The 23,672-nt window shown below is 61.4% G+C and overlaps 2 protein-coding genes across 3 annotated transcripts in view; both read left to right on the top strand.

The window, feature by feature from the left end:
• The window catches only part of SEZ6L (seizure related 6 homolog like), a 49,028-nt gene extending 43,133 nt beyond the window's left edge, over nt 1–5,895 (top strand). The window contains exons 14-17 of one of the 2 annotated variants that reach the window (XM_068163284.1): nt 91–123; nt 281–392; nt 1,796–1,898; nt 2,741–5,895. In XM_068163284.1, the coding sequence (XP_068019385.1) occupies nt 91–123; nt 281–392; nt 1,796–1,898; nt 2,741–2,770 (278 nt within the window). In that variant the 3' untranslated portion in view covers nt 2,771–5,895. Of the gene's footprint in view, nt 1–90; nt 124–277; nt 393–1,795; nt 1,899–2,740 lie in introns of both variants that reach the window. The other variant, XM_068163283.1, reaches the window with a different exon arrangement.
• Nucleotides 5,896–11,577: 5,682 nt separating this feature from the next.
• On the top strand, nt 11,578–23,012 carry ASPHD2 (aspartate beta-hydroxylase domain containing 2). Its single transcript, XM_068163256.1, has 4 exons — nt 11,578–11,642; nt 15,696–16,737; nt 20,066–20,179; nt 22,325–23,012. The coding sequence occupies exons 2-4, from the start codon at nt 15,930–15,932 to the stop codon at nt 22,432–22,434; spliced, it is 1,032 nt and encodes a 343-aa protein (XP_068019357.1). The 5' UTR covers nt 11,578–11,642; nt 15,696–15,929; the 3' UTR covers nt 22,435–23,012.
• The last annotated feature ends 660 nt before the right edge of the window (nt 23,013–23,672 follow it).

The following is a 23,672-nucleotide window of genomic DNA, read 5'->3' as shown; positions in this document are numbered from 1 at the left end:
CCCCAGACCTGGGCTCCCCATGCAGGCAACAGCTGCCAGCACCCAGCCAAACCCGCTTACGTAGCAGCAACTCTCCCCTTTCTCTTCCAGTGAATCAAGACAGCTTTGAACATGCTCTGGAAGGTGAGTGACAAGCATTTGGTGGCTGAGCCTTCCACAGGACCCTCACCCAGAATCTGTGTGGAGCCCAGGGGGGGGGGGGGAAAGAGCCAAGGTGGAAGGGGGAAGTACCGTGAGGTGCTGGTGAGCACCACCATAACAGATCCTGTTCTTTCAGTAGCAGAAGCTGCTGCAGAGACATCCCTGGAGGGAGGAAATATGGCCCTGGCCATATTCATCCCCGTGCTGATCATCTCCTTGCTGCTGGGAGGAGCATACATCTATCTCACAAGGTGGGACCTGCACTTGAGGCTGGAGGGTTAACCCTGGGGGGGATGGAGGACTGCGTCCAGCTCTGGTGCCCTACCCCCGCCCCGGTGTAAGAAGGATGTGGAACTGCTGCTGGAGGAGGCCAGGAGGATGATCAGAGGGCTGGAGAAGCTCCTTTGTGGGGGACAGGCTGGGAGAGTTGGGGGCTGTGCAGCCTGGAGAAGAGAAAGCTGCAGGGCAGCAGCCTTGCAGTACCCAAAGGGGCTGCAGGAGGGCTGGGGAGGGGCTTCTGACAAGGGCTGGGAGGGCCAGGACAAGGGACAATGGCTTGGAGCTGCAAGAGGGCAGATTTAGATGGGATGTCAGGAAGAAATTCTCTCCAGTGAGGGTGGGGAGACCCTGGAACAGGTTGCCCAGGGAGGTGGTGGGTGTCCCCTTCCCTGGAGGTGTTCAAGGCCAGGCTGGATGAGGCTTTGAGCAACCTGGGCTGGGGGGGGGGGTGTCCCTGCCCATGGCAGGGGCTTGGAACTAGATGATCTTTAAGGTCCCTTCCAACCTGTACCATTGGTTGGTTCTGTGTGATGGCCAGGGCTGGTTCAGCATCACTGTGTCCTCTGTGCCCACCTCAGGCAGGGTCCTGGGGAGCTGGGCACTGAGCTCCTGCTCTGGGGAGCCTGGGGAGCTGGGCACTGAGCTCCTGCTCTGGGGTTCTTGGGGAGCTGGGCACTGAGCTCCTGCTCTGGGGTGTCTGGGGAGCTGGGCACTGAGCTCCTGCTCTGGGGTCCCTGGGGAGCTGGGCACTGAGCTCCTGCTCTGGGGTGTCTGGGGAGCTGAGCACTGAGCTCCTGCTCTGGGGAGCCTGGGGAGCTGGGCACTGAGCTCCTGCTCTGGGGTGTCTGGGGAGCTGGGCACTGAGCTCCTGCTCTGGGGTTCTTGGGGAGCTGGCACTGAGCTCCTGCTCTGGGGAGCCTGGGGAGCTGGGCACTGAGCTCCTGCTCTGGGGTTCCTGGGGAGCTGGGCACTGAGCTCCTGCTCTGGGGAGCCTGGGGAGCTGGGCACTGAGCTCCTGCTCTGGGGTCTCTGGAGAGCTGAACACTGAGCTCCTGCTCTGGGGTCCCTGGGGAGCTGGGCACTGAGCTCCTGCTCTGGGGTTCCTGGGGAGCTGGCACTGAGCTCCTGCTCTGGGGTCCCTGGGGAGCTGGGCACTGAGCTCCTGCTCTGGGGTTCCTGGGGAGCTGGCACTGAGCTCCTGCTCTGGGGAGCCTGGGGAGCTGGGCACTGAGCTCCTGCTCTGGGGTCCCTGAGGAGCTGGGCACTGAGCTCCTGCTCTGGGGTCCCTGGAGAGCTGCTGTGGAGGGGTGTGGGAGGCTGGGGGCTGGTGGGGGGGGGGTCGTGCAGCCCGGTGACTGTGGTGTGCCCCCTGCAGGTGTCGGTACTACTCCAGCCTCCGCCTGCCCCTCATGTACTCCCACCCCTACAGCCAGATCACCGTAGAGACCGAGTTTGACAACCCCATCTATGAGACAGGGGTGAGTCCTGCCCTGCCCACTCCTCCCTGGGGGCCACCCCAAGGGCAGAGCTTGGGTCTCTCTCGCTGGGGGTGCAGCAATAGTCCTGGGAGGGGGAGGGAGGCTTCGGCCCAAGGGATAGGATGAAGTCCCAGACACCCTTACAGGGGAGTGGAAGGCTCCAGTCTGAGTGATAGGATGAGCCAGCCCAGCCTGAGATGGGAGCAGGAGGCTCCATCGCAAGGGATAGGACAAGTCCAGTCATCCTGATACAGGAGCACAAGGCTCCATCCCATGGGATAGGACAACTCCAGCCATGCTGATTGGAAGCAGGAGGCTCTATCCCAAGGGTTAGAACAACTCCAGCCATGCTGACTGGAAGCAGGAAGCTCCATCCCAAGGGATAGAACAACTCCAGCCATGCTGATTAGAAGCAGGAGGCTCAAACCCAAGGGTTAGAACAACTCCAGCCATGCTGACTGGAAGCAGGAGGCTCTATCCCAAGGGATAGGACAACTCCAGCCATGCTGATTGGAAGCAGGAGGCTCCATCCCAAGGGATAGGACAACTCCAGCCATGCTGATTGGAAGCAGGAGGCTCCATCCCAAGGGACAGGACAACTCCAGCCATGCTGATTGGAAGCAGGAGCCTCCATCCCAAGGGATAGGCTCCATCCCATGGGACAGAACAACTCCAGCCATGCTGATAGGGAAGTGGGAAGCCGGGTGGGCTCAAGTCCCAGTGGAGAGAGCATCATCCCCCCCAGCAGCACCACAACCCCAGGGGTTTCTCTCGGCTTTGGGCAGGGGGAGGTTACCCTGGCAGGCAGCTGCTGCCCTCACCTGGCTTCTCCTCCCTTGCAGGAAACCAGGGAATACGAGGTGTCGATCTAAGGCCAGCGGGAAGGGCTTCTCCAGCTGCCAACTCGATGTGCCCTCCTAGAAACCTCCTCAGTAACTAATCCAGAGCCCAGCGTGGCGTTGGTCAGACCCCCGACACCCCCACCCCCCATCCCCCCCCTCCCCCCCGCCCCGGCTCTGCTGTTGTCTTTCCTGTTCTTTCTTTTTTGCCTCTTTTCTGGAAGATTTCCCTCTTTTCTTCACTGTATTTATTCTATTTAAACCGCGATGGGGAGCCCTGGGGGCAGGCACCAGCGGGGGGCACCGCCCCGGACCGGTGAGGACAGGCTGGCACGGCGGGGAGGGGGGGGGGTGACACATCCCCTGGCACTGCCCCAGCAGGGGGTGGGGGTTGGGGCTGGGGGGAGGACAGGGAGGGGGTGTTGGGGGGGAGATTTTTTGCAGTTCTGATGTTGTTACCGATTAAAAACGTCTCCGTTGCAAGAGCCTGAGGTTGATTGCTGGCAGCCGAGGCGGGCACAGGGCTTGCCCCGGGGTCCCCAGCCGCCTTTCCCAGCCCTGCCCCATCCCGCAGCTCCCAGCTTCCCCCAGCGGGATCTGCGCCCCGGGGGCTTGGTAGGCTCGTGTGCCACCAGCCCGGGGACCCTTCTGGCTGTGGGGAAGCTGGGGAAAGGTGCCAGCTGGTGGGGGAAGGTGCCAGCCGGTGTGGAGTCCCGTGTGCCCGCGGCGCGGCCGGGCACCGAGCTTCCTGCTGCTTTGCTTTGCCTCCTTTGCCTTGGGTGCTGGAGAGGCAGAGAGCCAGGACTCAGCGCTCTAGGGACAGGCATCAAGCAGTGGCACCCAGCACTGGGAGCTGTGGGAAACCCCCCTGGGCACTGGGAGCAGCCAGTGCCCCTTTGCTCATGCCAGCCGTTCCTCTTTGGTAACACCGTGACCCTTGCCAGGACAGCCCCGGTCCCACCAACGGCTGGAGGGCACCTCTTGCCCCCTGGTAGCATCTCAGGGTGAGCAGGATGGACTGGGCTCTCTGCCTGGTGGCATGGCACTGGACAGAGATTGGGGCAGCACAGCCCACCCAGCACCTCCTGCCCAGACCCCCGAGGGTCTGCAGCTCCCCTCTGAAGCTCCCGGGGTTGGCACTTTGCTGGGACCTGCAGCTCCCACTTGAAGCCCCCAGGGTGGGCACTTTGTTGGGATCTGCAGCTTCCACTTGAAGCCACCAGGGTTGGCACTTTCCTGGGACATTCAGCTCCCACTTGAAGCCCCCAGGGTGGGCACCTTGTTGGGATCTGCAGCTCTCACTTGAAGCCCCCAGGGTTGACACTTTGCTGGGACCTGCAGCTCCCACTTGAGGCCCCCAGGGTTGGCACCTTGTTGGGATCTGCAGCTTCCACTTGAAGCCCCCAGGGCTGGCACTTTGCTGGGACCTGCAGCTCCCACTTGAAGCCCCCAGGGCTGGCACTTTGCTGGGTGCCAGCTGGGCAGGAGAAGGAGAGGGGCAGGGGAGGAAGGTGGAGGTGTACTGGGGAAGGAGAGGCAAGCAGGCAGCATGGGCAGGCTCTGGCACAGGAAATGAGCCCAGAGTGAGCAGAGCAGGCAGAAATCAGTCCATCCAAGTTGGTCCCACCACCACTTTGAGCCTCAGCACCACCCCCCATGCTCATTTGCTGCCTTCCCCGCTGCCCAGAACCAGGCACTGGTGGGGCTGACACCTACCCCAAAAATCACCTCCTCCCTGAGCCCCCACACCCCCCCAGCCAGGCCCTGGGGAGGGCAGTGAAGCCACCAAGAGTGTCCTGGGCTGCTGGTGTATTTATTTTGTCCTTGTAGAGCAGCAAAGAGTGACCACAGGAGGCTGGATTGGTTTGGGGGTGGAGGAAGGGTGGTTGGTGGCCTCTCTGCAGTGTACAGCTGAGAGTTAGGGGTTGGGTTGGTTGTTTGATTTGATTTGTTTGTTTGTTTGTTTCCTTTCAAATATCAATGAATGTGTTGTTTGTAATTTGGAAAGGTTAAAACAAAACAGAGACAATCAAACCAAACCAACAACAACAAAAAACAGGAGGAAGAAAAAAAAAAGAACAAAAAGAAGAGGAAAAAGAAAGAATAAAAAGAAGAAAAAATAACAAAAAAGAAGAGAGAGAGGAAAAAAAAAGAAGATAAAAAAAAAGAACAAAAAGAAGAAAAAATAGCTAAAAGAAGAGGAAAAAGGCAAAAAGAAGAGGGGAAAAAAACAAAAAGAAGAGAAAAAAAAAGAACACAAAGAAGAGGAAATAACAAAAAAAAAGAGGAAAAAAAGAGCAAAAAGAAGAGGAAAAAAGCAAAAAATAGAGAGAGAAAAAAAAGAAGATAAAAAATAACAAAAAGAAGAAGAAAAAATAGCTAAAAGAAGAGGAAAAAAGCAAAAAAGAAGAGGGAAAAAAGAACACAAAGAAGAGAAAAACGAACAAAAATAAGAGGAAAAAAAGAACAAAAAGATGAGAAAAAGAAAGAATAAAGACGAGAAAAAGAACAAAAAAACAGAAGAGGAAAAATAACAAAAAGAACAGGAAAAAAGAAGAGCAAAAAAAAGAACAAAATAGGAAAAGAAGGAAAAAAACCACAAAAAGAAGAGGGAAAAAAAGAACAAAAAAGAAGAGGAAAAAGGAACAAAAATAAAATTAAAAAGGATCAAAAAGAAGAGGGAAAAAAGAACAAAAATAAGAGAAAAAAGGGCAAAAAGAAGAGAAAAAAATAAAAATAAAAGAGAACAAAAGACAACAAAAAAAGAAGAGGAAAAAAGAACAAAAATAAGAGGAAAGAAGAACAAAAATAAGAGGAAAAAGAACAAACAAAGAACGAAAAAAGAGAAGAGGAAAAAAAAAGAACAAAAAGAAGAGGAAAAAAAAAAAGAATAAAAAGAAGAGGGGGGGAAAGAACAATAAGAGAAAAAAGAGCAAAAAGAGGATGAAAAAAAAGAGCAAAAAGAAGAGGAAAAAAGGAACAAAATAAGGAAAAAAAAGAGCAAAAAGAAGAGGGGAAAAAGAACAACAATAAGAGAAAAAAGAGCAAAAAGAGGAGGAAAAAAGAGCAAAAAGAAGAGGAAAAAAGGAACAAAATAGGGGGAAAAAAAAGAGCAAAAAGAAGAGGGGGAAGAAGAGCAAAAAGAAGAGGAAAAAAGGTCAAAAAGAGGAGGGAAAAAAGAGAACAAAATAGGGGGAAAAAAAGAATAAAAAATAAAGGACAAGAAGAGGAAAAAAAGAAAAGTGCCAAAAAAAAAACCCCACCCCCAAGGAGCCTGTACTAAAGCATCTCCTTTCCCGCCCTCCCTCCCTGTCTGTTTTTATAAGAACAATGTGAAAATTGCTGGGATTAAATATTTTTGAACATGACCAAAGCGCTGCTGTGGGAAGCCTTCGGTGTCCCCCTCCCCCAGGCCCTTGCTCCTCGGCTCTTTCCATCGTCCTTGCTGCTGGGGGGGTTGGGGAGTTTGCAGGTGTGGAGCGCGGCCCTGGGCCCTCCTGCAGCGGAGCAGGAGGTGAGAGCTGAGCCTGGCACACGCCCTTGGGCTATGGCCGTGGCCCAGTGCCTCTGGCTTGGCGCTGAGCGCGGCTCCCCGGGGTCAAATCCTGCCCTCGTGCTGGTCCTTAGCTGGCTGGGAGCTGTCAGGGCGTGGGGTGAGCTGGCACGGAGACTCAGGGGTGACCTTATCACTCTCTACAACTACCTGAAGGGAGGTTCTAGACAGGCGGATGATGGTCTCTTCTCCCAGGCACCCAGTACCAGAACAAGAGGACACAGTCTCAGGCTGCGCCAGGGGAGGTTCAGGTTGGATGTTAGGAAGAAGTTCTATACAGAAAGAGTGATTGCCCATTGGAATGGGCTGCCCGGGGAGGTGGTGGAGTCGCTGTCATTGAAGGTGTTCAGGAGGAGACTTGATGGGGTGCTTGGTGCCATGGGTTAGCTGTTTGGGTGGGTTGGATTGGTTGATGGGTTGGACACGATGATCTTGAAGGTCTCTTCCAACCTGGTTTGGTTTATTCCATGGGATGCCCCACGGGAGGCAGCAGCCTCCCCAAAGCCATCCTCCCCCCTTCCCTGAGCATCACCCGGGCCAGCCCAGCTGCAGCGTGGGGGGGAGGGAGGGAGGGCTGGGTCCTGCCCAGAGGCACGGGGACCCCACGGGACACCCATGGCCGTGTCACCCAGGGAAGGTGCAGAAGGTTTGGAGGAGCCCCACCAGCACCTTCGGGCACCCACCTTGCCCATGCCCTGCTCACCCCGGTGGCCGTCGTGTGCCAGCTGCCCCAAACCACAGAGAGAACAACACGGGGTGGGGGAGGAGGGGAGCAGCTTTGCCTGACCCCCATTCAGCTCCACGCCACCCACATCCTACACCCCTGCAGTGCCCAGCAGAGGGCCACAGCTCGGCTCAGAGCTGGGTGGGCAAAAGCCCCCTGGAGTTCCCTGGGAGTCGTGTGTGTGTCTGCCCGTCCCCGCAGAACAAGCTACTGGAGCAAGGATTTGTGTCTGCCCTGTGCCCCCCCACTTCCAGGAGGTTTCCCCCTCCTCCCTCCAGCAGTCAGCCAGGCGCTGGCACATCTCTAGGGAGTACACAAGCATCATGCCTGCCCAGGGTGTGCCTCTGCCTGGGGGCACCGGTGGGTACCAGGCACGCACGGTGGTGGCACGGCAGCTCTCAGCCCCTCCCCGAGGAGCACGGCTGCAGGGAAATCCCTCCTTTAAAACCCAGTTCCTGGATGCCTGCAGTGTCCCAGGTTTCCCCTGGCAGTGCCAAGGCAGTGCCAAGGCAGTGTCAATGACTGCTGGGGAGGGACAAGGACACGCAGCCCACCTACCACCCTGCCTCCCCCAGGGGCATCTGCCACCCAGCCAGGAAACCGAGGGGGGAGCTTCTTGCCCTCCCCCCCTCCCCCCTTTCACCTTCCCACACAAACCGCCCCCCGAGCTCCCCCTGCGACTGTTGGCAGAGGTTGGGATGTGTCAGGAGCCTTCACGGCTTCGTTTAGCAGCTGCGAGGCGACTGCAGGGGCTGGGGGTGGGGGTGGAGGGGGGTGGGGGTTGCAAAGGAGCTGAGGCTGCTGCTGAGCATTCCCGGGGGAGGATGGCTGGGTTATTTTTGGACAGAGATTGCAAGAGAATTAAAAAGAAGGAGGGGAAACAAAAGAGGGGCGGGAGGGGGAGGAGGGTGGGGGGAGAGGAAAGGACAACAGCGACAACAACAAAACCACTAACAAAGCCCCCCGGGGCTTGTCCCTCCTCGCTGACGTGCAGGCAGGAGCCAATCTTCGGCCCTGGGCTTTGTGTAGTGGAGGAAGATCTGGCTGGGAGCAGCAGCTGTGGCCATTGCTGCTTCCCCCACCTCTCCCAGCCTGCTCATGCCGCACCCCCACCCCACCCCGTGCCCACCCACCCAGCCTCAGGCACGGAGTCCTCTCTGCTCCACAAAGAGGAAAGCCCCCAGGAAGGCTTTGATCGGGGGCAGGGGCTCCTGGTCCCCATCAGGACATCAGCCAGATGTTATTTGCTATATTCCTGCATCTCCCCACATGTTGGGGGGGTCATATTTCCACACCTTCTCCCACTCTGAGGTCATCTTCCTTCATCCTCCCACATTTTGGGGTCATCTTCCTGCATCTTCCCACATTTGGGGGGGTCATGATTCCACATCTTCTCCCATCCTGAGGTCATATTCCTGCACCTTCCCTTGTTTTTGGGGACATCTTCCTGCATCATTCCCACTTTTGGGGTCATATTCCAGCTATCCTGCCCCATTTGGGGCTGGCATCTCTCAGGGCAGAGCTGGGCTGCAGCAGGGTGGCAAGTGGGGAGTGCTCAGGGCTGGGCTGGCAGCAGAGTGGTGCCCTGAAAGTGCCAAGGGAGGGACACAGGGCTGAGTGGGAAAGCCACACTCAGGGTGCTGCACGCTCCCTGGGCACAGGGTGGCCTGGCAGGGCTTCAGGGAGCAGAAGCTGGCATGCTGTGGGCCTCCTCAGCTTGGGCAGTGCAGGGAAGGCCTCCCCAGGTGCCAGCTCCGGGAAATCCTGTCCCTGGCAGGGCACAAGGCCAGCCTTGGCAGCAGCTGTGTGCTGGCAGTGGCTCAGGGGACGACACAGGGCGGTGGCTGCCCCAGGAGCGCTTCTTGGGAAATGGAGAAGGAACCACTGGAGCCAGGAGGCTGCCAGGCAGACAGGGCTCCTGCCAGGGTGTCACTGGCACAGGCATGCCAGGCACATCTCAGTGCTCTTCCCAGCACATCTGCCATGGAACAGCTCCTGTGCCAGCTTCTGCTGCCCACTTGGCCCCTGACAGACCTGTGTTGTCCCTGCCTTGAGCCCAGGGACCCTTCCTGATGCCCAGGTGCTGGCAGCGGGGCTGGGCTCACCCCTCCATCCCACTGGCACTGGCTGCAGGGTGGGTGCTGGGATCCCTCCATTCCCAGGCCCTGCCTGCCTGCCTCAGAGGGGTGGCATCTCCCCTGGGATCCCCAGGCTGCTGCATCACCCAGACCAAAGCAGCAGCTGGTAGTGCAGAGGAGGGACCTGCAGAGCACAGACCCCTAGAAGAGGCTGGCAGCAGGCTTCACCCTGGCAGCACCCCTGCCAGCTGCTCAGGAGAGTACAGAGCAAGGGGCATCAGGGTCCATGCACCCTCAGCACGGGGTTGGCACAGGGCACGAAAGCCCAGGGTGGGGCATGGAACCCCTGTGCTGCATGCTGAGGGGGGAAACCCACACCAGGGAGACCCCAGACCCTCAGCTCCCCAAAGCCCCCTTCCTCTCCCCAGCACTGGGGAGAAGCTGTGAGCAGAGCAGCTGCTGGAGACAGTGCACTGCTGGGAAGGGAGCTGCTGCACCAAAGGGTGAGGAGCACCAGGAGACGTCCTAAAGGCAGAGGCAAGAGAAGGGTATGGAGGTACTGGGTAGAAGGTTGGACCTGAGGATCTGAGAAAGGTCTTTTCCAACCTTTATTATTCTGTGCCTCTGTGATTCATCCAAGGAGTGGAGCTGAGGAGCAGGGCATGGAGCAGAGCAGAGAGCAGATGGAGGGAAGAAAAGATGGGAGAGCCCAGAGCCTGGCACCAAAAGATGGCAGAGTCCATGGCTGCTGGCAGAAGGGTGATCTCTCTGCCAAGAGCAGGCAGGAGGAGTGGGCTGGGGCTGAGAGGGGTCTGGGAGAGAGCAGGAAGGACTAAACTCCTCCTCCTCTCACCCTGCCACATGCAATGCTGCAAAGCACAGCGCTGCCAGGCTGCAACACGCCAGGCTGCCAGGGCTCTGCAGGAGCAAACCTAGGGTCAAATGTGCCCCTGGGAGCTCAGGGGAACGGCAAACTGTGCCAGGGCAGAAAACCAGGCTCAGCTTGGCTCTGCAGCAGCCAGGGCTGAGCTCGCTCCAAAGCCAGCACACGCAGCCGAGGGACCGAGCCCTTCGTCCACCTTCCCCCAGCCCAGCTCAAGCTGTGCCAGGCAGGATGGGCAGGCTGGCAGTGCCAGGCACCGGATGGCAAAGCCTGGGGAGCCAGGCAGGGCTTCCCCCGCACTGGGAGCAGTGACACAGCCCACGCAGCTCCACGTGGCACTGCCACAGGGCAGGGCAGGGCGGCGGTGCCAGGGCTCTGCCTGCAGCCAGGATCTGCCTGCAGCCGGCTGGGCCCAGCGGCTCGTCCAGCACCTGGGGGAGCTGTGGAGAGCTGCTGGACTGCTTTTTGGGGCTCCTGGCTTTGACAATATCCCCCGGGGGGAATGGGAAATGGGCTCGGAAGGACAAAAGCAAGGAAGCAGAAAGGACTCACCGCAACCTGTTCCTCCAGCAGCACTTCAGAGTGGACAAGGGACAGCCCAGGCTGCTCCAAGGGCGGCAGCTGGGGGGCTGCTGGGGCTCTGTGACTCCTGCCCCCGCCGCCTCTGGGCTCTCAGAGGGAATTCCCAGGGAATTCCCAGCTGCCACACACAGGTGTGTGCATCCCCAGGCACCACCGAGCCCTGCATCCTGGCTGCTGCTCCCCCAGGGGCCTGCACCCCTGCAGCCAGCACTCCCTCCCTCCCTGCAGCCAGCATCCTGCACAGCCCAGCTGCTGCATCCCTATGAATCTGTGTCCCTGCAGCCACGAACCTCTCTCCTGGGTGCCTGTATCCTTCTGTGCTCCCACTCCTGAGACCAGCACCCCCAGTGCCAGCGTCCCCAGGGCCGGTATTCCCAGACTGTACCCTTGGAGCAGCTTTCCCTGCCTGTCCTCCTGCATCCCTCTGCTCCTCCTGCATCTCTTTCATCCCCTCACTGTCTCTGCACCTCCTGCATCCCTGCTGCTGCAATCCCTGGTGCCCATGTCCCCCACATCCCAGTCTCCCCAGGATGGATGCTCGCTCTGAGACCAGCCCCCCTGGCACCACCATTGCCTGCATCCTGACCGCTGCAGCCCCCACCGCTCTTGTCCTTGGAGCCAGTTTTCCCTCCACGTCCTCCTGCATCCCTGTGCACCCTGCTGCTGCTGCCCGCCTCGGTGCCCGTGCCCTACCCCATCCCGCTGTTCCCGGGATGGATTCTCCCCTCTGGGACCCCCACCCCCTCCACTTCTCCACATTCCCTCCCTGCCCAGGACCCCCCACTGGAATGCCGCAGCCCCGCCGCTCCCCCCCGGCCCCTCCCGGCTGCGCGGTGGCGGGGGGCGGGACGCACCGCCCCGGGGCCGCGGCGAGGGGCGGGGGCGGGGGCCGGCACCGGGGCCGGTTCGTAGCGCAAAGGGCGGGCGGTGCCTCGGCCGGGGCCCGCAGCTGCCGGTGCCGGCGGGGGCGGTGCGGGGCCCCTCCTGCCCGGGCTGCTGGGAGTTGTGGTTCGGCGGCGGCGGAGAGCGGAGCGCGGAGCGGAACCGGGGGGCCCCGCACGGCCCCGCACCGGCGGCGGCTGCAGGTCGGTACCGCCGCGGTGCATCGCCCCGAAGCTCAACCGCATCGCGCGGTGTGGGGAGGGGGATTGCGGGGCGGGGAGGGCAGTCCCGGGGGGGCAGCCGGGGCTCGGCGCCGGCCGGGTGACCGCGGCCGCGCTGGGTGGCAGCACCGGGGGCAGGTGCCACCGTGGCGCTGGGTGAGGTGGCAGCGGAGCGGTGGGGAAGGGCTGGCACGGGGGCTGATGGCGACCCCCCTGGGTATGCGGCCCCGCGGGTGACACGGCCACGCTGGGGGACAAAGCCGCGCCGTGTGATGGCAGCCCCCCCACACTCCCCGGGTGAGACAAAGCCACGCTGGGGGACAAAGCCACGCTGGGGGACAAAGCCATACCGGGTGATGGCAGCCGCCCCGGTGACACAGCCACGCCGGCTGAGGCACCCGTGCCAGGTGACACGGACACGCTGGGTGACAAAGCCACACCGGGATAGGCACCCACGCCAAAGGGACACGGCCACGCCGGGTGACAGCCACGCCGAGGGACACAGCCACGCCGGGAGATGCCCCCCTGTCGGGTGACACGGCCATGCCGGGAGATGCCCCCGCGCCCGAGTGACACGGCCGTGCCAGGCGATGCAGCCACGGCGTGTGAGAGCCCTGTCGAGCGACACAGCCGTGCCGGGTGGCACGGCCACACCAAGGGACACAGCCACGGCGGCGGCACCAGGTGACAGCGTCGCAGCGGGTGGCTGACACGGCCCTGGGGACACGCCGCAGGAAAGCCAGCGCCAGCAGCTGCCTGGCCCCGCTCCAGCTCCGTAGTAGCAGCCGGTGCCCTGCCTCGCCCCAGCTCCTGCGCCCAGCCACGCTCCCGAAGGCGATGCCACCTGTGCCAAGCCGAGGACGGTCCCACCGCGGGCGTCCTCATCGGCACAGAGCCCGGCGGCCGGACTGGGCTGAGCAGAAACCGCCTCCTCCAGGAGACGCCTCCAGGGGCCACCACGGGGCCACCGCAGGGCCACCACGGAGCCACCGAGATGCAACTTTGTGCTGCATGGCAGCCTGGCTGCCTTCATTATGTAACGGCGCCGCTGCCTGGCACCGAGCTCGCCTCCACGTCCTGCACAACTTCAGGGTGGTGTGGGATGGATGCCACCCTCCCTGCCTGGCTCCAGGCTTTGTTGGCAGGAGCTGAGGAGCCTTCTCGTGGCTTTCGGGCCGGGGGCGCTTCGTGTGGCTGCCCAGCCCCCCGCAGCCGGGCTGGAAGGCTGATGGCACCCACCGGCCCAGCAGCAGGACCCAGCTGGCAGCGCTGCCAGCGTTTGGGCCGTGCTGTGCTGCTGTGGAAGGTGGGCTTGGGCATCAGGGCTGCTTGTGCCAGCGCAGGAGGCAGCTGCTGGGCTGGATCCCTGCAGGAAGCTCTGCCTTAAAGCTTCCATGTGCAGCCCAGGGCTCCAAAGGCCGTGGGGCTGCAGTGCCAGGCAGGCAGCGTGTGGGCACAGGGGCTCTGACCTCCTGCAGCTCGGTTTGCCCCCTTATTCTTCCCCTTTGAGCTGCTGACACCACCACCAGGACCCCAGCAGAGCTGTGTTTGTGCTGTGCCACCTGCACAGGGGGGTGAGTGACTCCAGCGTGGGGACTCCAAAGGTGTCAGACCCCCGCCCCCAGCTTTGCCCATCCTCTGCTGTTGCTTTGTCAGTTGGCATCTGAAGGAGCCTGGCTGCTGCACTCAGGCAGCTCATCTGAATACAGATGGTGCCAGGGCTCTGCCTGCCTCCCTGGGCATGCTCTGGTGCCATGGGGGGATCATACCAGGGCTCTTCCTGCCTTCCCAGGCACGCTCTGGCACCGTGGGGGACCATACCAGGACTTTTCCTGCCTTCCCAGTCATGCTCAGGCACTGTGGAAGAGCGTGGTGGGATTGTGCCAACCATGGGGAACACCCCTGGGACTGGCTTCGTGGCCTGGGCTGGAGCAGTCGGTGTGCCTGGAGGGATGCCAGGTGGTGGGGAGGGAGGAAAGTTACCTCCAAAGTCTCAGGAGGCCGAGGTGCCACGTGGATTGGTGATGCCAGGACGGGGCAGGCAGGCAGTGTGCTACAAGGAAGTAGGACAGGAGGAAGCTGGCTGTGTGGGTGTCCCTCCCTGGGGTGTAGGACTGCCCAGAGCCTGTCCCTCAGCCCTGCACAGGGTCCACAGCTGTAGAGACAGTCCTCAGCCAAAGCTCCACCAGCTGAAGCCATCAGCAGGGAGATGCAGGTTCGTGAGCAGGCTGCAGGAGCTTGCCAGGGAGGGCTGGGAAGGGTTTGAGGTCTTTGGATGGCTTCCCTGGCTACCAAACCCATCCTGCTCCTTCCAGCCAATGCTGCTGCTGCTGCTCCCATGGCAGCTTACCCGTGTCCTCCTTGTTTCACCCTTCCCAGCTAGAGAGCTGTTTGTGCTGCAGCTCCTGCCCACCAGCAGCCCTCTGCCCTGCGAGGGGCTGGGCAGCAGTTGGCATACTTCAGAGGAGCAATCTGGGCACAGCAGCAGCACAGATGAGCTGGATGAGAGCCCATGTCCTTCCCTTTCAGTGCTCCAGGGCAGGCTGTGACCCTCCACGTGTGCCCAGCCTGAGCATCTGCTTGGTGTGGGGATGTGGCCTGTGGGCACTCCAGTGCTTGAAATGCCGCCCACCAGCCATGGCAAGGTCCTCTTCGGTGCTGGCAGCGTGTCATAGGCCAGGGTACTTCTCAGGGTGCCTCCCAACCTCCACTTCTCACCCATTCCCTTGCCTGCCCCACTCCCTTGCTTCCCCGAGGTGCCCAGGGATGGAATTGGTGAGCTGTGAGGAGCTGGAGCATTTCCCCTCTTCACAGAGCTGCTTTTCCAGGTGATGGTGAGGTGGGCCAGAGCAGCCTGGAGGTCACTGGAGAAGGGACAGAGGGGCTGCTGGGTGAGCAGGGGACTCGTTCCCAGCCTGGGCAGGGAGGAGAGGCTCTGCTTTTTAGGCTGGGGGGGTGGTGGTGGTGCTAGGAGCTGGTGCCTTGTGAGCTGGTGCCATCAAACAAGCCAGCCTCTGATGCCACCACCATCACTGCCGTGCCCTCCCCGGGCTGGCCAAGCCCTGGGCTCCCTGCAGCCCGAGGGGACTGGGCAGGCTCTGAGCTGTCAGCTCAGTCGCGGGGGAGGGAGACTCATTTCAGAGCATTTAGATGGAGGGGATAAAGTGATGTGCTGCGAGATAGAGCTGTTAAAGTGTCTGCTCCCAGCTTCACCCAGCTGCCTTATCAGCCAGATTTCAGAGCTGATAATGGCAGCAGAGAAAGGAGGGGGGAGGAGGGGAGAGCAGGAGGAAGGACTGGTCCTGGGCATCCACAGGGGCTGGCTCTGCCTCTTCCCTTCTCTTTGGCCATTTGTGGAACGTGCTGTGGGGAGGGGAGGGTTATCTCCTCAGCATGGGATGGGGTTGGGCTGCTGGGCATGAGGGGAGGGCTCCTCACCCATCATCCCCTCCCCCCCTAAGGAGCGAGTGCCCCATACAGCCCTGGCACATGGCCCTGGCTGTGCCCTCTGCATCGAGCCCTGCAGGGACCCCAAGGGAAAGCTGCCTCCCTCCTAAGGGCAATGAAGTTGGTGAACAGGCCTGATCAGGAGCAGATGGGGGAACTGGGCTGGTCTAGGCTGGAGAAGAGGAGGCTTTGGGGAGACCTCATTGCTCTCTACAGCTCCCTGAAAGGAGGCTGGAGCCATGTGGGGGTTGGTCTCTTCTCCCTAGTATCAGGTGATGGAAGGAGAGGAGGAAATGGCCTGAAATAGTGCCAGGGGAGGGTGAGGTTGGAGATGAGGAGAAATTTCTTTGCTGCAAGAGTGGTCAGGGCTTGGCACAGGCTGCCCAGGGAGGTGGTGGAGTCCCCATCCCTGGAGGTGTGCAAGAAACCTGTGGCCAGGGCACTTGGGGACCTGGTTTGATGTCCATGGTGGTGTTGGGTTGCAGGTTGGGTTCCATGGGGTTGAAGCTTGGCTCCAGGGATCTCAGAGGGCTTTTCCAACCCAAGCAATCCCACAGTTCTCTAACACCTCTGCCTTTCTTTCCCCAGAGCCTCCCTCCAGTCCTACCTCTCAAGATGAGGATCCTCTGGTTACCTCACTGCTGACCCCCACCGCTGGCACCCCCTGGGCAGTGCCGGGGGAGGACCGCAGCTCCGCTTCCCCATGGCAGCCCCTTCTCCCCAGGCCCTGGCCGAGCTGCACGCCGTGGGTGCCCCCGAGGAGGAGCAGGAGGAGCAGCAGGAGGACTGAGCGCCCCGCGCCCGCCGCCCCCTCGCACCACCATGTCTCCCGAGTGGCTGCCGGGCTGGAGCTGGTCCCTGGACGGCTTGCGGGACTTGGTCGCCGCCTCCATCCAATCCTTCCGGGACTGCGACGCCGGCGCCCTGGCCGCCGGCGCCTGCCTGCTGCTCCTCTTCGTCTGGTACTGCTACCATGTGGGGCGGGAGCAGCCCCGCGCCTACCCCACCGTCAACGCCCTGATGCAGGGCGCCGAGGCCGACGGCGTCCAGAACGGCTTCGCCTACTGCCAGTCGCCCGAGTGCCTGCGCTGCGCCCACCACGACGGCCTCAACCAGAAGCTCTACCACAACCTGCAGGAGTACGCCAAGCGCTACTCCTGGTCGGGCATGGGCAGGATCCACAAAGGCATCCGCGAGCAGGGCCGCTACCTCAGCAGCCGGCCCTCCATCCAGAAGCCCGAGGTCTTCTTCCTGCCGGACTTGCCCACCGCCCCTTACTTCTCCCGGGACGCTCAAAAGCACGACGTGGAGTTGCTGGAGCGCAACTTCCAGACCATCCTCTGCGAGTTCGAGAGCCTCTACAAAGCTTTCTCAAACTGCAGCCTCCCGCAAGGATGGAAAGTGAACAGCACGCCCAGCGGGGAGTGGTTCACCTTCTACCTGGTGAACCAGGGCACCTGCGTGCCCAGGAACTGCAGGAGATGCCCACGGACGTACCGCTTGCTCGGCAGCCTCCGCACCTGCATTGGCAACAACGTCTTTGGCAACGCCTGCATCTCGGTGCTGAGCCCCGGCACCGTCATCGCCGAGCACTACGGACCCACCAACATCCGCATCCGCTGCCACCTCGGTGAGTGCCCGCCCGCCCGCCCCGGGCCTCCGCCCGCCCGCCCCCGGCCTCCGCCCGCCCGCCCCCGGCCTCCGCCCGGCCCCCGCGGCGCGGCCCTGCGCTGCGCTGCCCTCCGGGGGCTCGCTGGTTGTTGCAGCTCTGAAAGAGGGTGCCCGGGATGCTGAGCTCCCTGGGGGAGGAGAGGAGCAGCAGCTGGGCGCAAGAGTGCAGCAAATGATTGGTGGGTTCATAGAATGGGTTGGGGTTGGGATGGAAGGGACCTTAAAGATCCTCTTAGTGCCAGCCCCCACTTCTTGAGCCTTGTGCTCCCTGGCACTGCAGCCCTGCCTGGGTGCTGGAGAGCAGCAAAAGCTCATTCCTGGAATGGTTTGGGTTGGAAGGGACCTTAAAGATCCTCTTAGTGCCAGCTCCCACTTCTTGAGCCTTGTGCTCCCTGGCACTGCAGCCCTGCCTGGTTGCAAGAGTACAGGAAAAGATGATTCCTAGAGTGGTTTTGGTTGGAAGGGACCATAAAGATCTTTTTAGTGCCAACCCCCATTTCTGCAACCTTGTGCTCCCAAGTTTGGCCACTGGTTGCAGCCCTTGGGCCACCTCGGGTGCCTCTGCTTTGGTCCAGAGGGAGATCTGGGAGCTCTGGTGGCAGTGTAGGCTCAGTCCCCCTGTGTGCTCAGGGTCCCCAGCTCAGCGTGGGATATGGAGCTGATATTGTCCTGGGAGCCTCTGAACGACCCCCACTCCGCAGCCCCCTCCCCCCAGTTTTATCTTGGTATTTCAGGGCACCCCGGGGTGCTGCCCCAGGGACCCATCTGTGTCCCAGCGCTGCCCCTCCAGCAGCTCAGCCTCTCCTGGGACTTCAGGCTGCCCGCAAAGATGGTACACGTCTGGGGTGGAGGGTCCCGGGGTCTCCCCTCCGGCGGGGCTGGCAGCACGGTGGCGCTGGGGACAGGCGGAGCCCAGGCGGCACAGATGGTGGCGACGGGGACGGGGACGGGGACGCTGCCGCGGCGCAGCCCGTGCCGGGGGTGGCACCGCACGGGCCCTGCTGGCAGGCACCAGACGGGCTCCTGCCACCAGCTCCTCCCGGGTAAACACACCCCGTGGTGACTGCCTGTGCCTCCAGAGCAGGTCCAAGGAGCTCTCCAGATCTGGGGTGCTGCTGGAGGGCCAGAATCTGCCCTTGCTGGGGCCGGGAGGTAGCCCAGGGTCTGCCCACCAGCTCTCCCCTCTCTCTGTGGCACTGGGGTGCTGCTGGAGGGCCAGAATCTGCCCTTGCTGGGGCCAGGAGGTAGTCCAGTGCTTAGCCACCAGCTCTCCCCTCTCTCTGTGGCATTGGGGTGCTGCTGGAGAGCCAGAATCTGCCCTTGCTGGTGCCAGGAGGTAGCCCAGTGCCTAGCCTCCAGCTCTCCTCTCTCTCTGTGGCACTGGGGAGATGGGTTCACCTTGCCAGGGACTGGGAGAAGTTCCCAGGAGGAGGGCAGTGAGGTGAGATGGCTCAAACATCCCTTGCCCTGGCATCATGGAGCTGGTGCCAGCCCTGCAGCTGGTGCACACCCTCCCCCCAGGGACATGAGCCATGTGGGTCATTCCCTTCTCCTTCCATGTTTTCCAGCTCCATCTGCTCAGGTCCTCCAGCCAGGACAGGGTACCCTGCCTGGGGCTTCTCCACCTTGGTGCTCAGCTCCTGCTGTGCCCAGAGGAGCACTTTCAGGCCAGCTTGCTCTGCAAAGGCAGAAGAGCCAAGCTGCTCTCTAGGCTTTACCCCAACCCCACCACTGCTCTGTGAACGCAGAGGGCCAAGCAGTGGCACCAGCTCAACCCCTCTGAGAGACAGGGCAGTGTCCCCTGGGGTATGGGTGTGATGGGAGAGCTGCTGGCTGCCACCTCCCCTGGCTGCCACCTCCCCTGGCTGCCACCTCCCCTGGCTGCCATCTCCCCTGGCTGCTCAGCTCCTCCTTGTGCAGCTGGAGCATCTCCAGCTGAGGCTGTTGTGCAGGGAAATGGCTCTGGGTTCTGCAGGCTTTGAAGCAGCCCTTGGAGAAGCAGAGAAGCTTTCTGAGCTCCTGGGCAGCCAGGAGCCCCTGCTGTGCTCGCTGGCATTGGCACCAGCTCCCTTCCAGCTCCTTTGCTGCATCCTTTCTCTTTGCAACCCACGTGAGCCCTGACCCCTTTCTCCACCACAGCTGCATCCTCGGGGCTGGTTGGCTCTGCAGCAGCTCCAGTGCCCCCCTCCCAGCCCTGCCAGGGGTGATATTCCTGGTGTGTGTGTGGGGGGTGGTGGGCTCAACCCTCTGGCCTGGCTTGTGCTGGTATTTTAGGAAGGGACCCAATTTTATTCCTAGCATTGTCCTTCTTCACGTGGCCTCCACAGATCCTCTTCCCTGCCAGGGCTTTGCCAACCCCCTACCTGGGTTTCTGTCCCAGGGAGGGAGCAATTGGCAGCATCTCAGGTGGAAGGGACTGAGGGATGAGGCAGATGCTGAGCAATGCAAGGTCAAACGGGGAGCTTTTGGCAGAGCCAGGAACTGAGCCCATTGCTCCAGCCCTGGTGCAGCATTGCCTCCCACAAGGCTCAGAGCCTTGGAATTGCAGCAGAGCTGGGGGGGGAGCAGAGGGCAGGCTCCTGAAGCTAGAAAATGGACCAGGAATGTGGCTTCCTACATCCACCCTCCATGGCTGTGGGCTCTGGGGAATTGCTGGTTGCTGCAGCTCCAAAAGAGGATGCCCAGGACGCTGAGCTCCTCGGGGTGCAGCAGCTGGGGAGGAAAGGAGCAGCAGCTGGGGAGGAAAGGAGCAGCAGCTGGGCTGCAGCGTGCTCAGAGGTTAGCTTGCAGGTGCAGTGCCAGCTTGGTGCCTGCTTTGAACCCTGGATGATCCCATGTGCTGAGATCAGTGGCTGCTGCATGCCTCTGCCCTGCAAGGGGCTGGGCAGCAGCTGGCAGCTGCAGGAGGTGCAATCTGGGCACAGCACCAGCACAGATGAGAGCCCACAACCTTCGCTCTGCTTTCAGTGCTGCAGGGCAGGCTGCGACCCTCCACCTGTGCCCAGCCTGAGGATCTGCTTGGTGTGGGGACCTGACCCATGGACACCCCTGCTCAATGCCTTAAATGCCACCCATCAGCCATGAGAAGGCTGTCTTTGGCACTGGCAGCGTGCCCCAGGCCAGGGTAGCTGTCAGGGTGCTTCCCAACCTCCGTGTGCTGATGTCAGCGATCGCTGCTGCTGCTGCTGCTGCTGCCCTGCAAGGGAAGCAAACCCTGGGCAGCAGCGTGGAGCTCACCATGTGCTGCTCTTCCTGACTCTCCCTGTCCTCTCTCTTTGTGCCTGAAGGTCTGAAGACACCCAGCAACTGCGAGCTGGTGGTGGGGGGTGAGCCTCAGTGCTGGGCTGAGGGTCGCTGCCTGCTCTTTGATGACTCCTTCCTGCACACGGCCTTTCACGAAGGTAAGCCCGGCATGGGGGCTCCTGGGGCTGGGGAGGGCAGCTCTGCCCAGTCCTTTCTCCTGCCAAGGTGCCTGCAGGCATGGTGCTACCTCATCCTGGGGGGATTACACCACTGCTGCCCTTGGCTTGCAGGAGGGAGGGCAGCAGGCCCATTCCTGGCATGATGAGACTCATCCATCATGCTGCTTCAGGGGGGCTGGAGCAGCCATCCCAGTGCCCCTGCTGCTCAGAGGAGTCCCCTTAGCACCCTCCTCTCCACACATCCCTGAAAGGAGGCTTGAGCCAGGTGGGGGTTGGTCTCTTCACCCTAGGAACAAGTGATAGGACAAGAGGGAATGGTCTCAAGTTGCACCAGGGGAGGTTTAGGTTGGACATGAGGAGCAATTTCTTCCCCTTGAGGGTTGTCCAGGCCTGGCCCAGGCTTGCCCAGGGCAGTGGTGGAGTCCCCATCCCTGGAGGGGTTTCAAAGACATGTGGGTGTGGTGCTGAGGGCCATGGTTTGGTGGTGCCCTGGCAGTTCATGGTTGGACTGAATGAGCTGAAAAGTCTCTTCCAACCCAAACTATTCCATGAGTGTGACTCTCAGCCTGCTCTGGGACTCACTCCCCCTTCTGCTTCACAGCCCACAGTGCTGGTAGCTCAGCACAGGGCTGGATGATCCCCTCCCTGCCAGCATGGGAGAGCTTCTCATGTTCCCTCAGAGCTTTGCTGGGCAGCTCAGACTCTCACCCAGCAGCCTCAGCATAGAATCATAGACTGGTCTGGGTCGGTAGGGACCTTCAAGATCATCTAGTTCCAACCTCCCCTGCCATGGGCAGGGACAGCTCCCAGTAGAGCAGGTTGCTGAAAGGCCTCTCTGGCTCTCGCTGCAGCAGCTGTGGTGCAAGGCAGCAGCTGGGTACTGAGGTGCCAGCAGTGCTGCTGTCTCCCGTGCAGGGACAGAAGCTCCACCCCAGGCTGTTTTGTTGTCTCTCTCGGTGCTGTTCCGCTCCAGCTCGCCTGGATTAAGCAGCATTAGTCACCCATGGCATAAAAGCCTGGAGCAGAGCTGCTGCAGGCAGGGGGGAGAACAAAAGCTGCTGCTCCCACAGCAGCCCTGCTGCGGGATTGGGAAGCTCAGCTTGAGGCTGGGGAGGGCTGGAACAGCGCAGCAGGAGCAGCTCCCACCACGGCTCCGAGATGCAGCTGAAGGGAGGGGGAGCTCAGCAGCATCTGCTGCCCTGCCAGGAGAAACCTTCAGGTCTGGCTGCCCAGGGAACCCCCCAGAACCTTGGCAGGGTGGACTCAGCCCTGTGCCAGCTGTTTGAGGCACTGGGCTCCCAGTGAGCACAGAGCCATAGGGTTGGCTGTGGTTGGAAAAGGTCTTTCAGCCCATCGAGTCCATGGGGCTAAAGCATGGCCCTCAGCACCACATCTCTGCCCCTGGGAACACCTCCAGGGATGGAGATTCAACCCCTTCCCTGGGGTGCCTGTTCCATAACCCAGCACTGCCAGGGCAGCCCTAAACCATGGCCCTCAGCACCACATCTCTGCCCCTGGGAACACCTCCAGGGATGGAGATTCAATCCTTTCCCTGGGGTGTCTGTTCCATACCCCAGCACTGCCAGGGCAGCCCTAAACCATGGCCCTCAGCACCACATCTCCATGGCTTTGGAACCCCTGCAGGCATGGGGACTCCACCACTGCCCTGGGCAGCCTGGGCTGGGGCTTGACAACCCTTTTGGGTGGAGAGATTGTTCCTCATGTCCAACCCAAACCTCTCCTGGTGCAGCTTGGGGCTGCTTCCTCTGCTCCTATCACTTGTTCCTCGGGAGAAGAGACCAACCCCACCTGGCTGCAGCCTCCCTTCAGGCAGAGATGGAGGTGGTGAGCAGCAGTCCAGCTGCTTCCTGGGGTTGCACTGGGCAGACACTTCCCTGCTGCTGGGTGCAGGGCAGACACTTCCCCTGCTGCTGGGTGCAGGGCAGACACTTCCCCTGCTGCTGGGTGCAGGGAAGACACTTCCCCTGCTGCTGGGTGCAGGGCAGACACTTCCCTGCTACTGGGTGCAGGGCAGACACTTCCCTGCTGCTGGGTGCAGGACAGCAGCTTCCCAGCGCGGAGCCCCCCGCGGATCTCCTCACCCTGCTCCTCCCTCCCACCCAGGTCCCCCGGAGGAAGGGCCCCGCGTGGTCTTCATGGTGGACCTGTGGCACCCCAACGTGGCCGCCGCCGAGCGCCAAGCCCTCGACTTCATCTTCGCCCCGGGACGATGACGGCGCCGCCGGTGTCGCGGGTTTGAGGGCAGCCAGGGAGCGGCCGTGCCAGCGGCCGTGCCAGCGGCCGTGCCAGCCGGGCTCCCGCGGGTCCCTGCGCCGGGTGCCTGCCGCGCTGGAAGCATCGCAGCCTCAGGCTGCTCCCTCCTGGGGGGTCTTGTAAATGGAAACCGCGCCGCGGAATCAACGCCCATCTGCCTCCTTCCCTCCCTCCCTGCCTCCTTCCCTCCCTGCCTCCCATCCTCGGCTCCGGGGGGTTCCGTTCCACCACGCCAGCGCCTCGCCTCCCCGCCTCGGTTAGCTGCTGCAGCACCACGCCCCTGCCCTCCTCTCATCTTGCTACTGTGGTTTGTTGCGGTGTTCAGAAGCAGAGGAACCGAGCCGAGGGTCCCTCGTTCGGCTGCCATCGTCTGGGAGCTCCCCCTGGCCGGCACAAAGGTCGGCACAATCACGCAGACCCCGAGAGCAGAGGGGCAGCCGAAGCTGTTGTGCTCGGCTTGGCCCCCTCCTGCTTGCAGTCCCTGGATGGATGGGTGGGTGGGTGGATGGATGGATGGATGGATGGATGGATGGATGGATGGATGGATGGATGGGTGGGTGGATGGATGGACTGGGGGGGGAAGGGGGGCTGCAGTGGGCACAATGCACCTCCTGGAGCATTGTGAGCTCCAGGGGCTGCTGGGGCTGGGGCAGGCAGGGCAGCCTCTGAGCTCTTGCTTCCACTCCCTCCCTCGCATGCCAGCACGCCCCTGTCTCCCCCTCCCTTCTTCCACCCCCTCCCCTGTGTCCCTCCCCATCCCTTCTCCTCCAGGAAACCTGTATTACCCCCTGGGCAGGGAGAAGGGCATGATGCCACCTCCTTGGCTGCCCTCACAGCCCCAGCAAGCCCAGGAGCATCCCAACACCCACCCTGTTGAGGGGACAGCCACCCTTAAGCCCAGCTCTCTACTCTGACCCAGGGTCTAAATCCCTTCTTGGTGTCATCTGCAACCTTTGGTTTCCACAGCTGCAGCTGGGAAGCCCCTGCCAGGGGCAGGGACACCTTGGGAACGAGCCCAGGGCTTTGGTTTGACAGCAGGCAAAGGCCAGGGAGGAAAAGGAGGTCTCTCTTCCTTCTGCTGCTCCATCTTCTCCTTTCCTCCAGCCAGGCTGAGCACAGGCAGAGGCAGCTCCCCTCTTCCTGCCACCAGTGGAAAGGCCTCCAAAGCTTGGGGGTGGTTAATTCTGTCCCCCCCAAA

The sequence above is a fragment of the Melanerpes formicivorus genome, unplaced genomic scaffold (assembly GCF_026170545.1).
Source record: "Melanerpes formicivorus ecotype bairdi unplaced genomic scaffold, bMelFor1.0.p_v2 SCAF_72, whole genome shotgun sequence".
Lineage (NCBI taxonomy): Eukaryota > Metazoa > Chordata > Aves > Piciformes > Picidae > Melanerpes > Melanerpes formicivorus.
Note: the sequence above shows the minus strand (reverse complement) of the source record. Positions and strands in the feature narration are given on the sequence as shown.

Coding starts and splice junctions, on each gene's coding strand:
- ASPHD2 (XM_068163256.1), top strand. CDS start 15,930: ATGTCTCCCGAGTGGCTGCCGGGCTGGAGCTGGTCCCTGGACGGCTTG. Junction 16,738..20,065: donor CCGCATCCGCTGCCACCTCG/GTGAGTGCCCGC, acceptor TTGTGCCTGAAG/GTCTGAAGACACCCAGCAAC. Junction 20,180..22,324: donor GCACACGGCCTTTCACGAAG/GTAAGCCCGGCA, acceptor CCTCCCACCCAG/GTCCCCCGGAGGAAGGGCCC.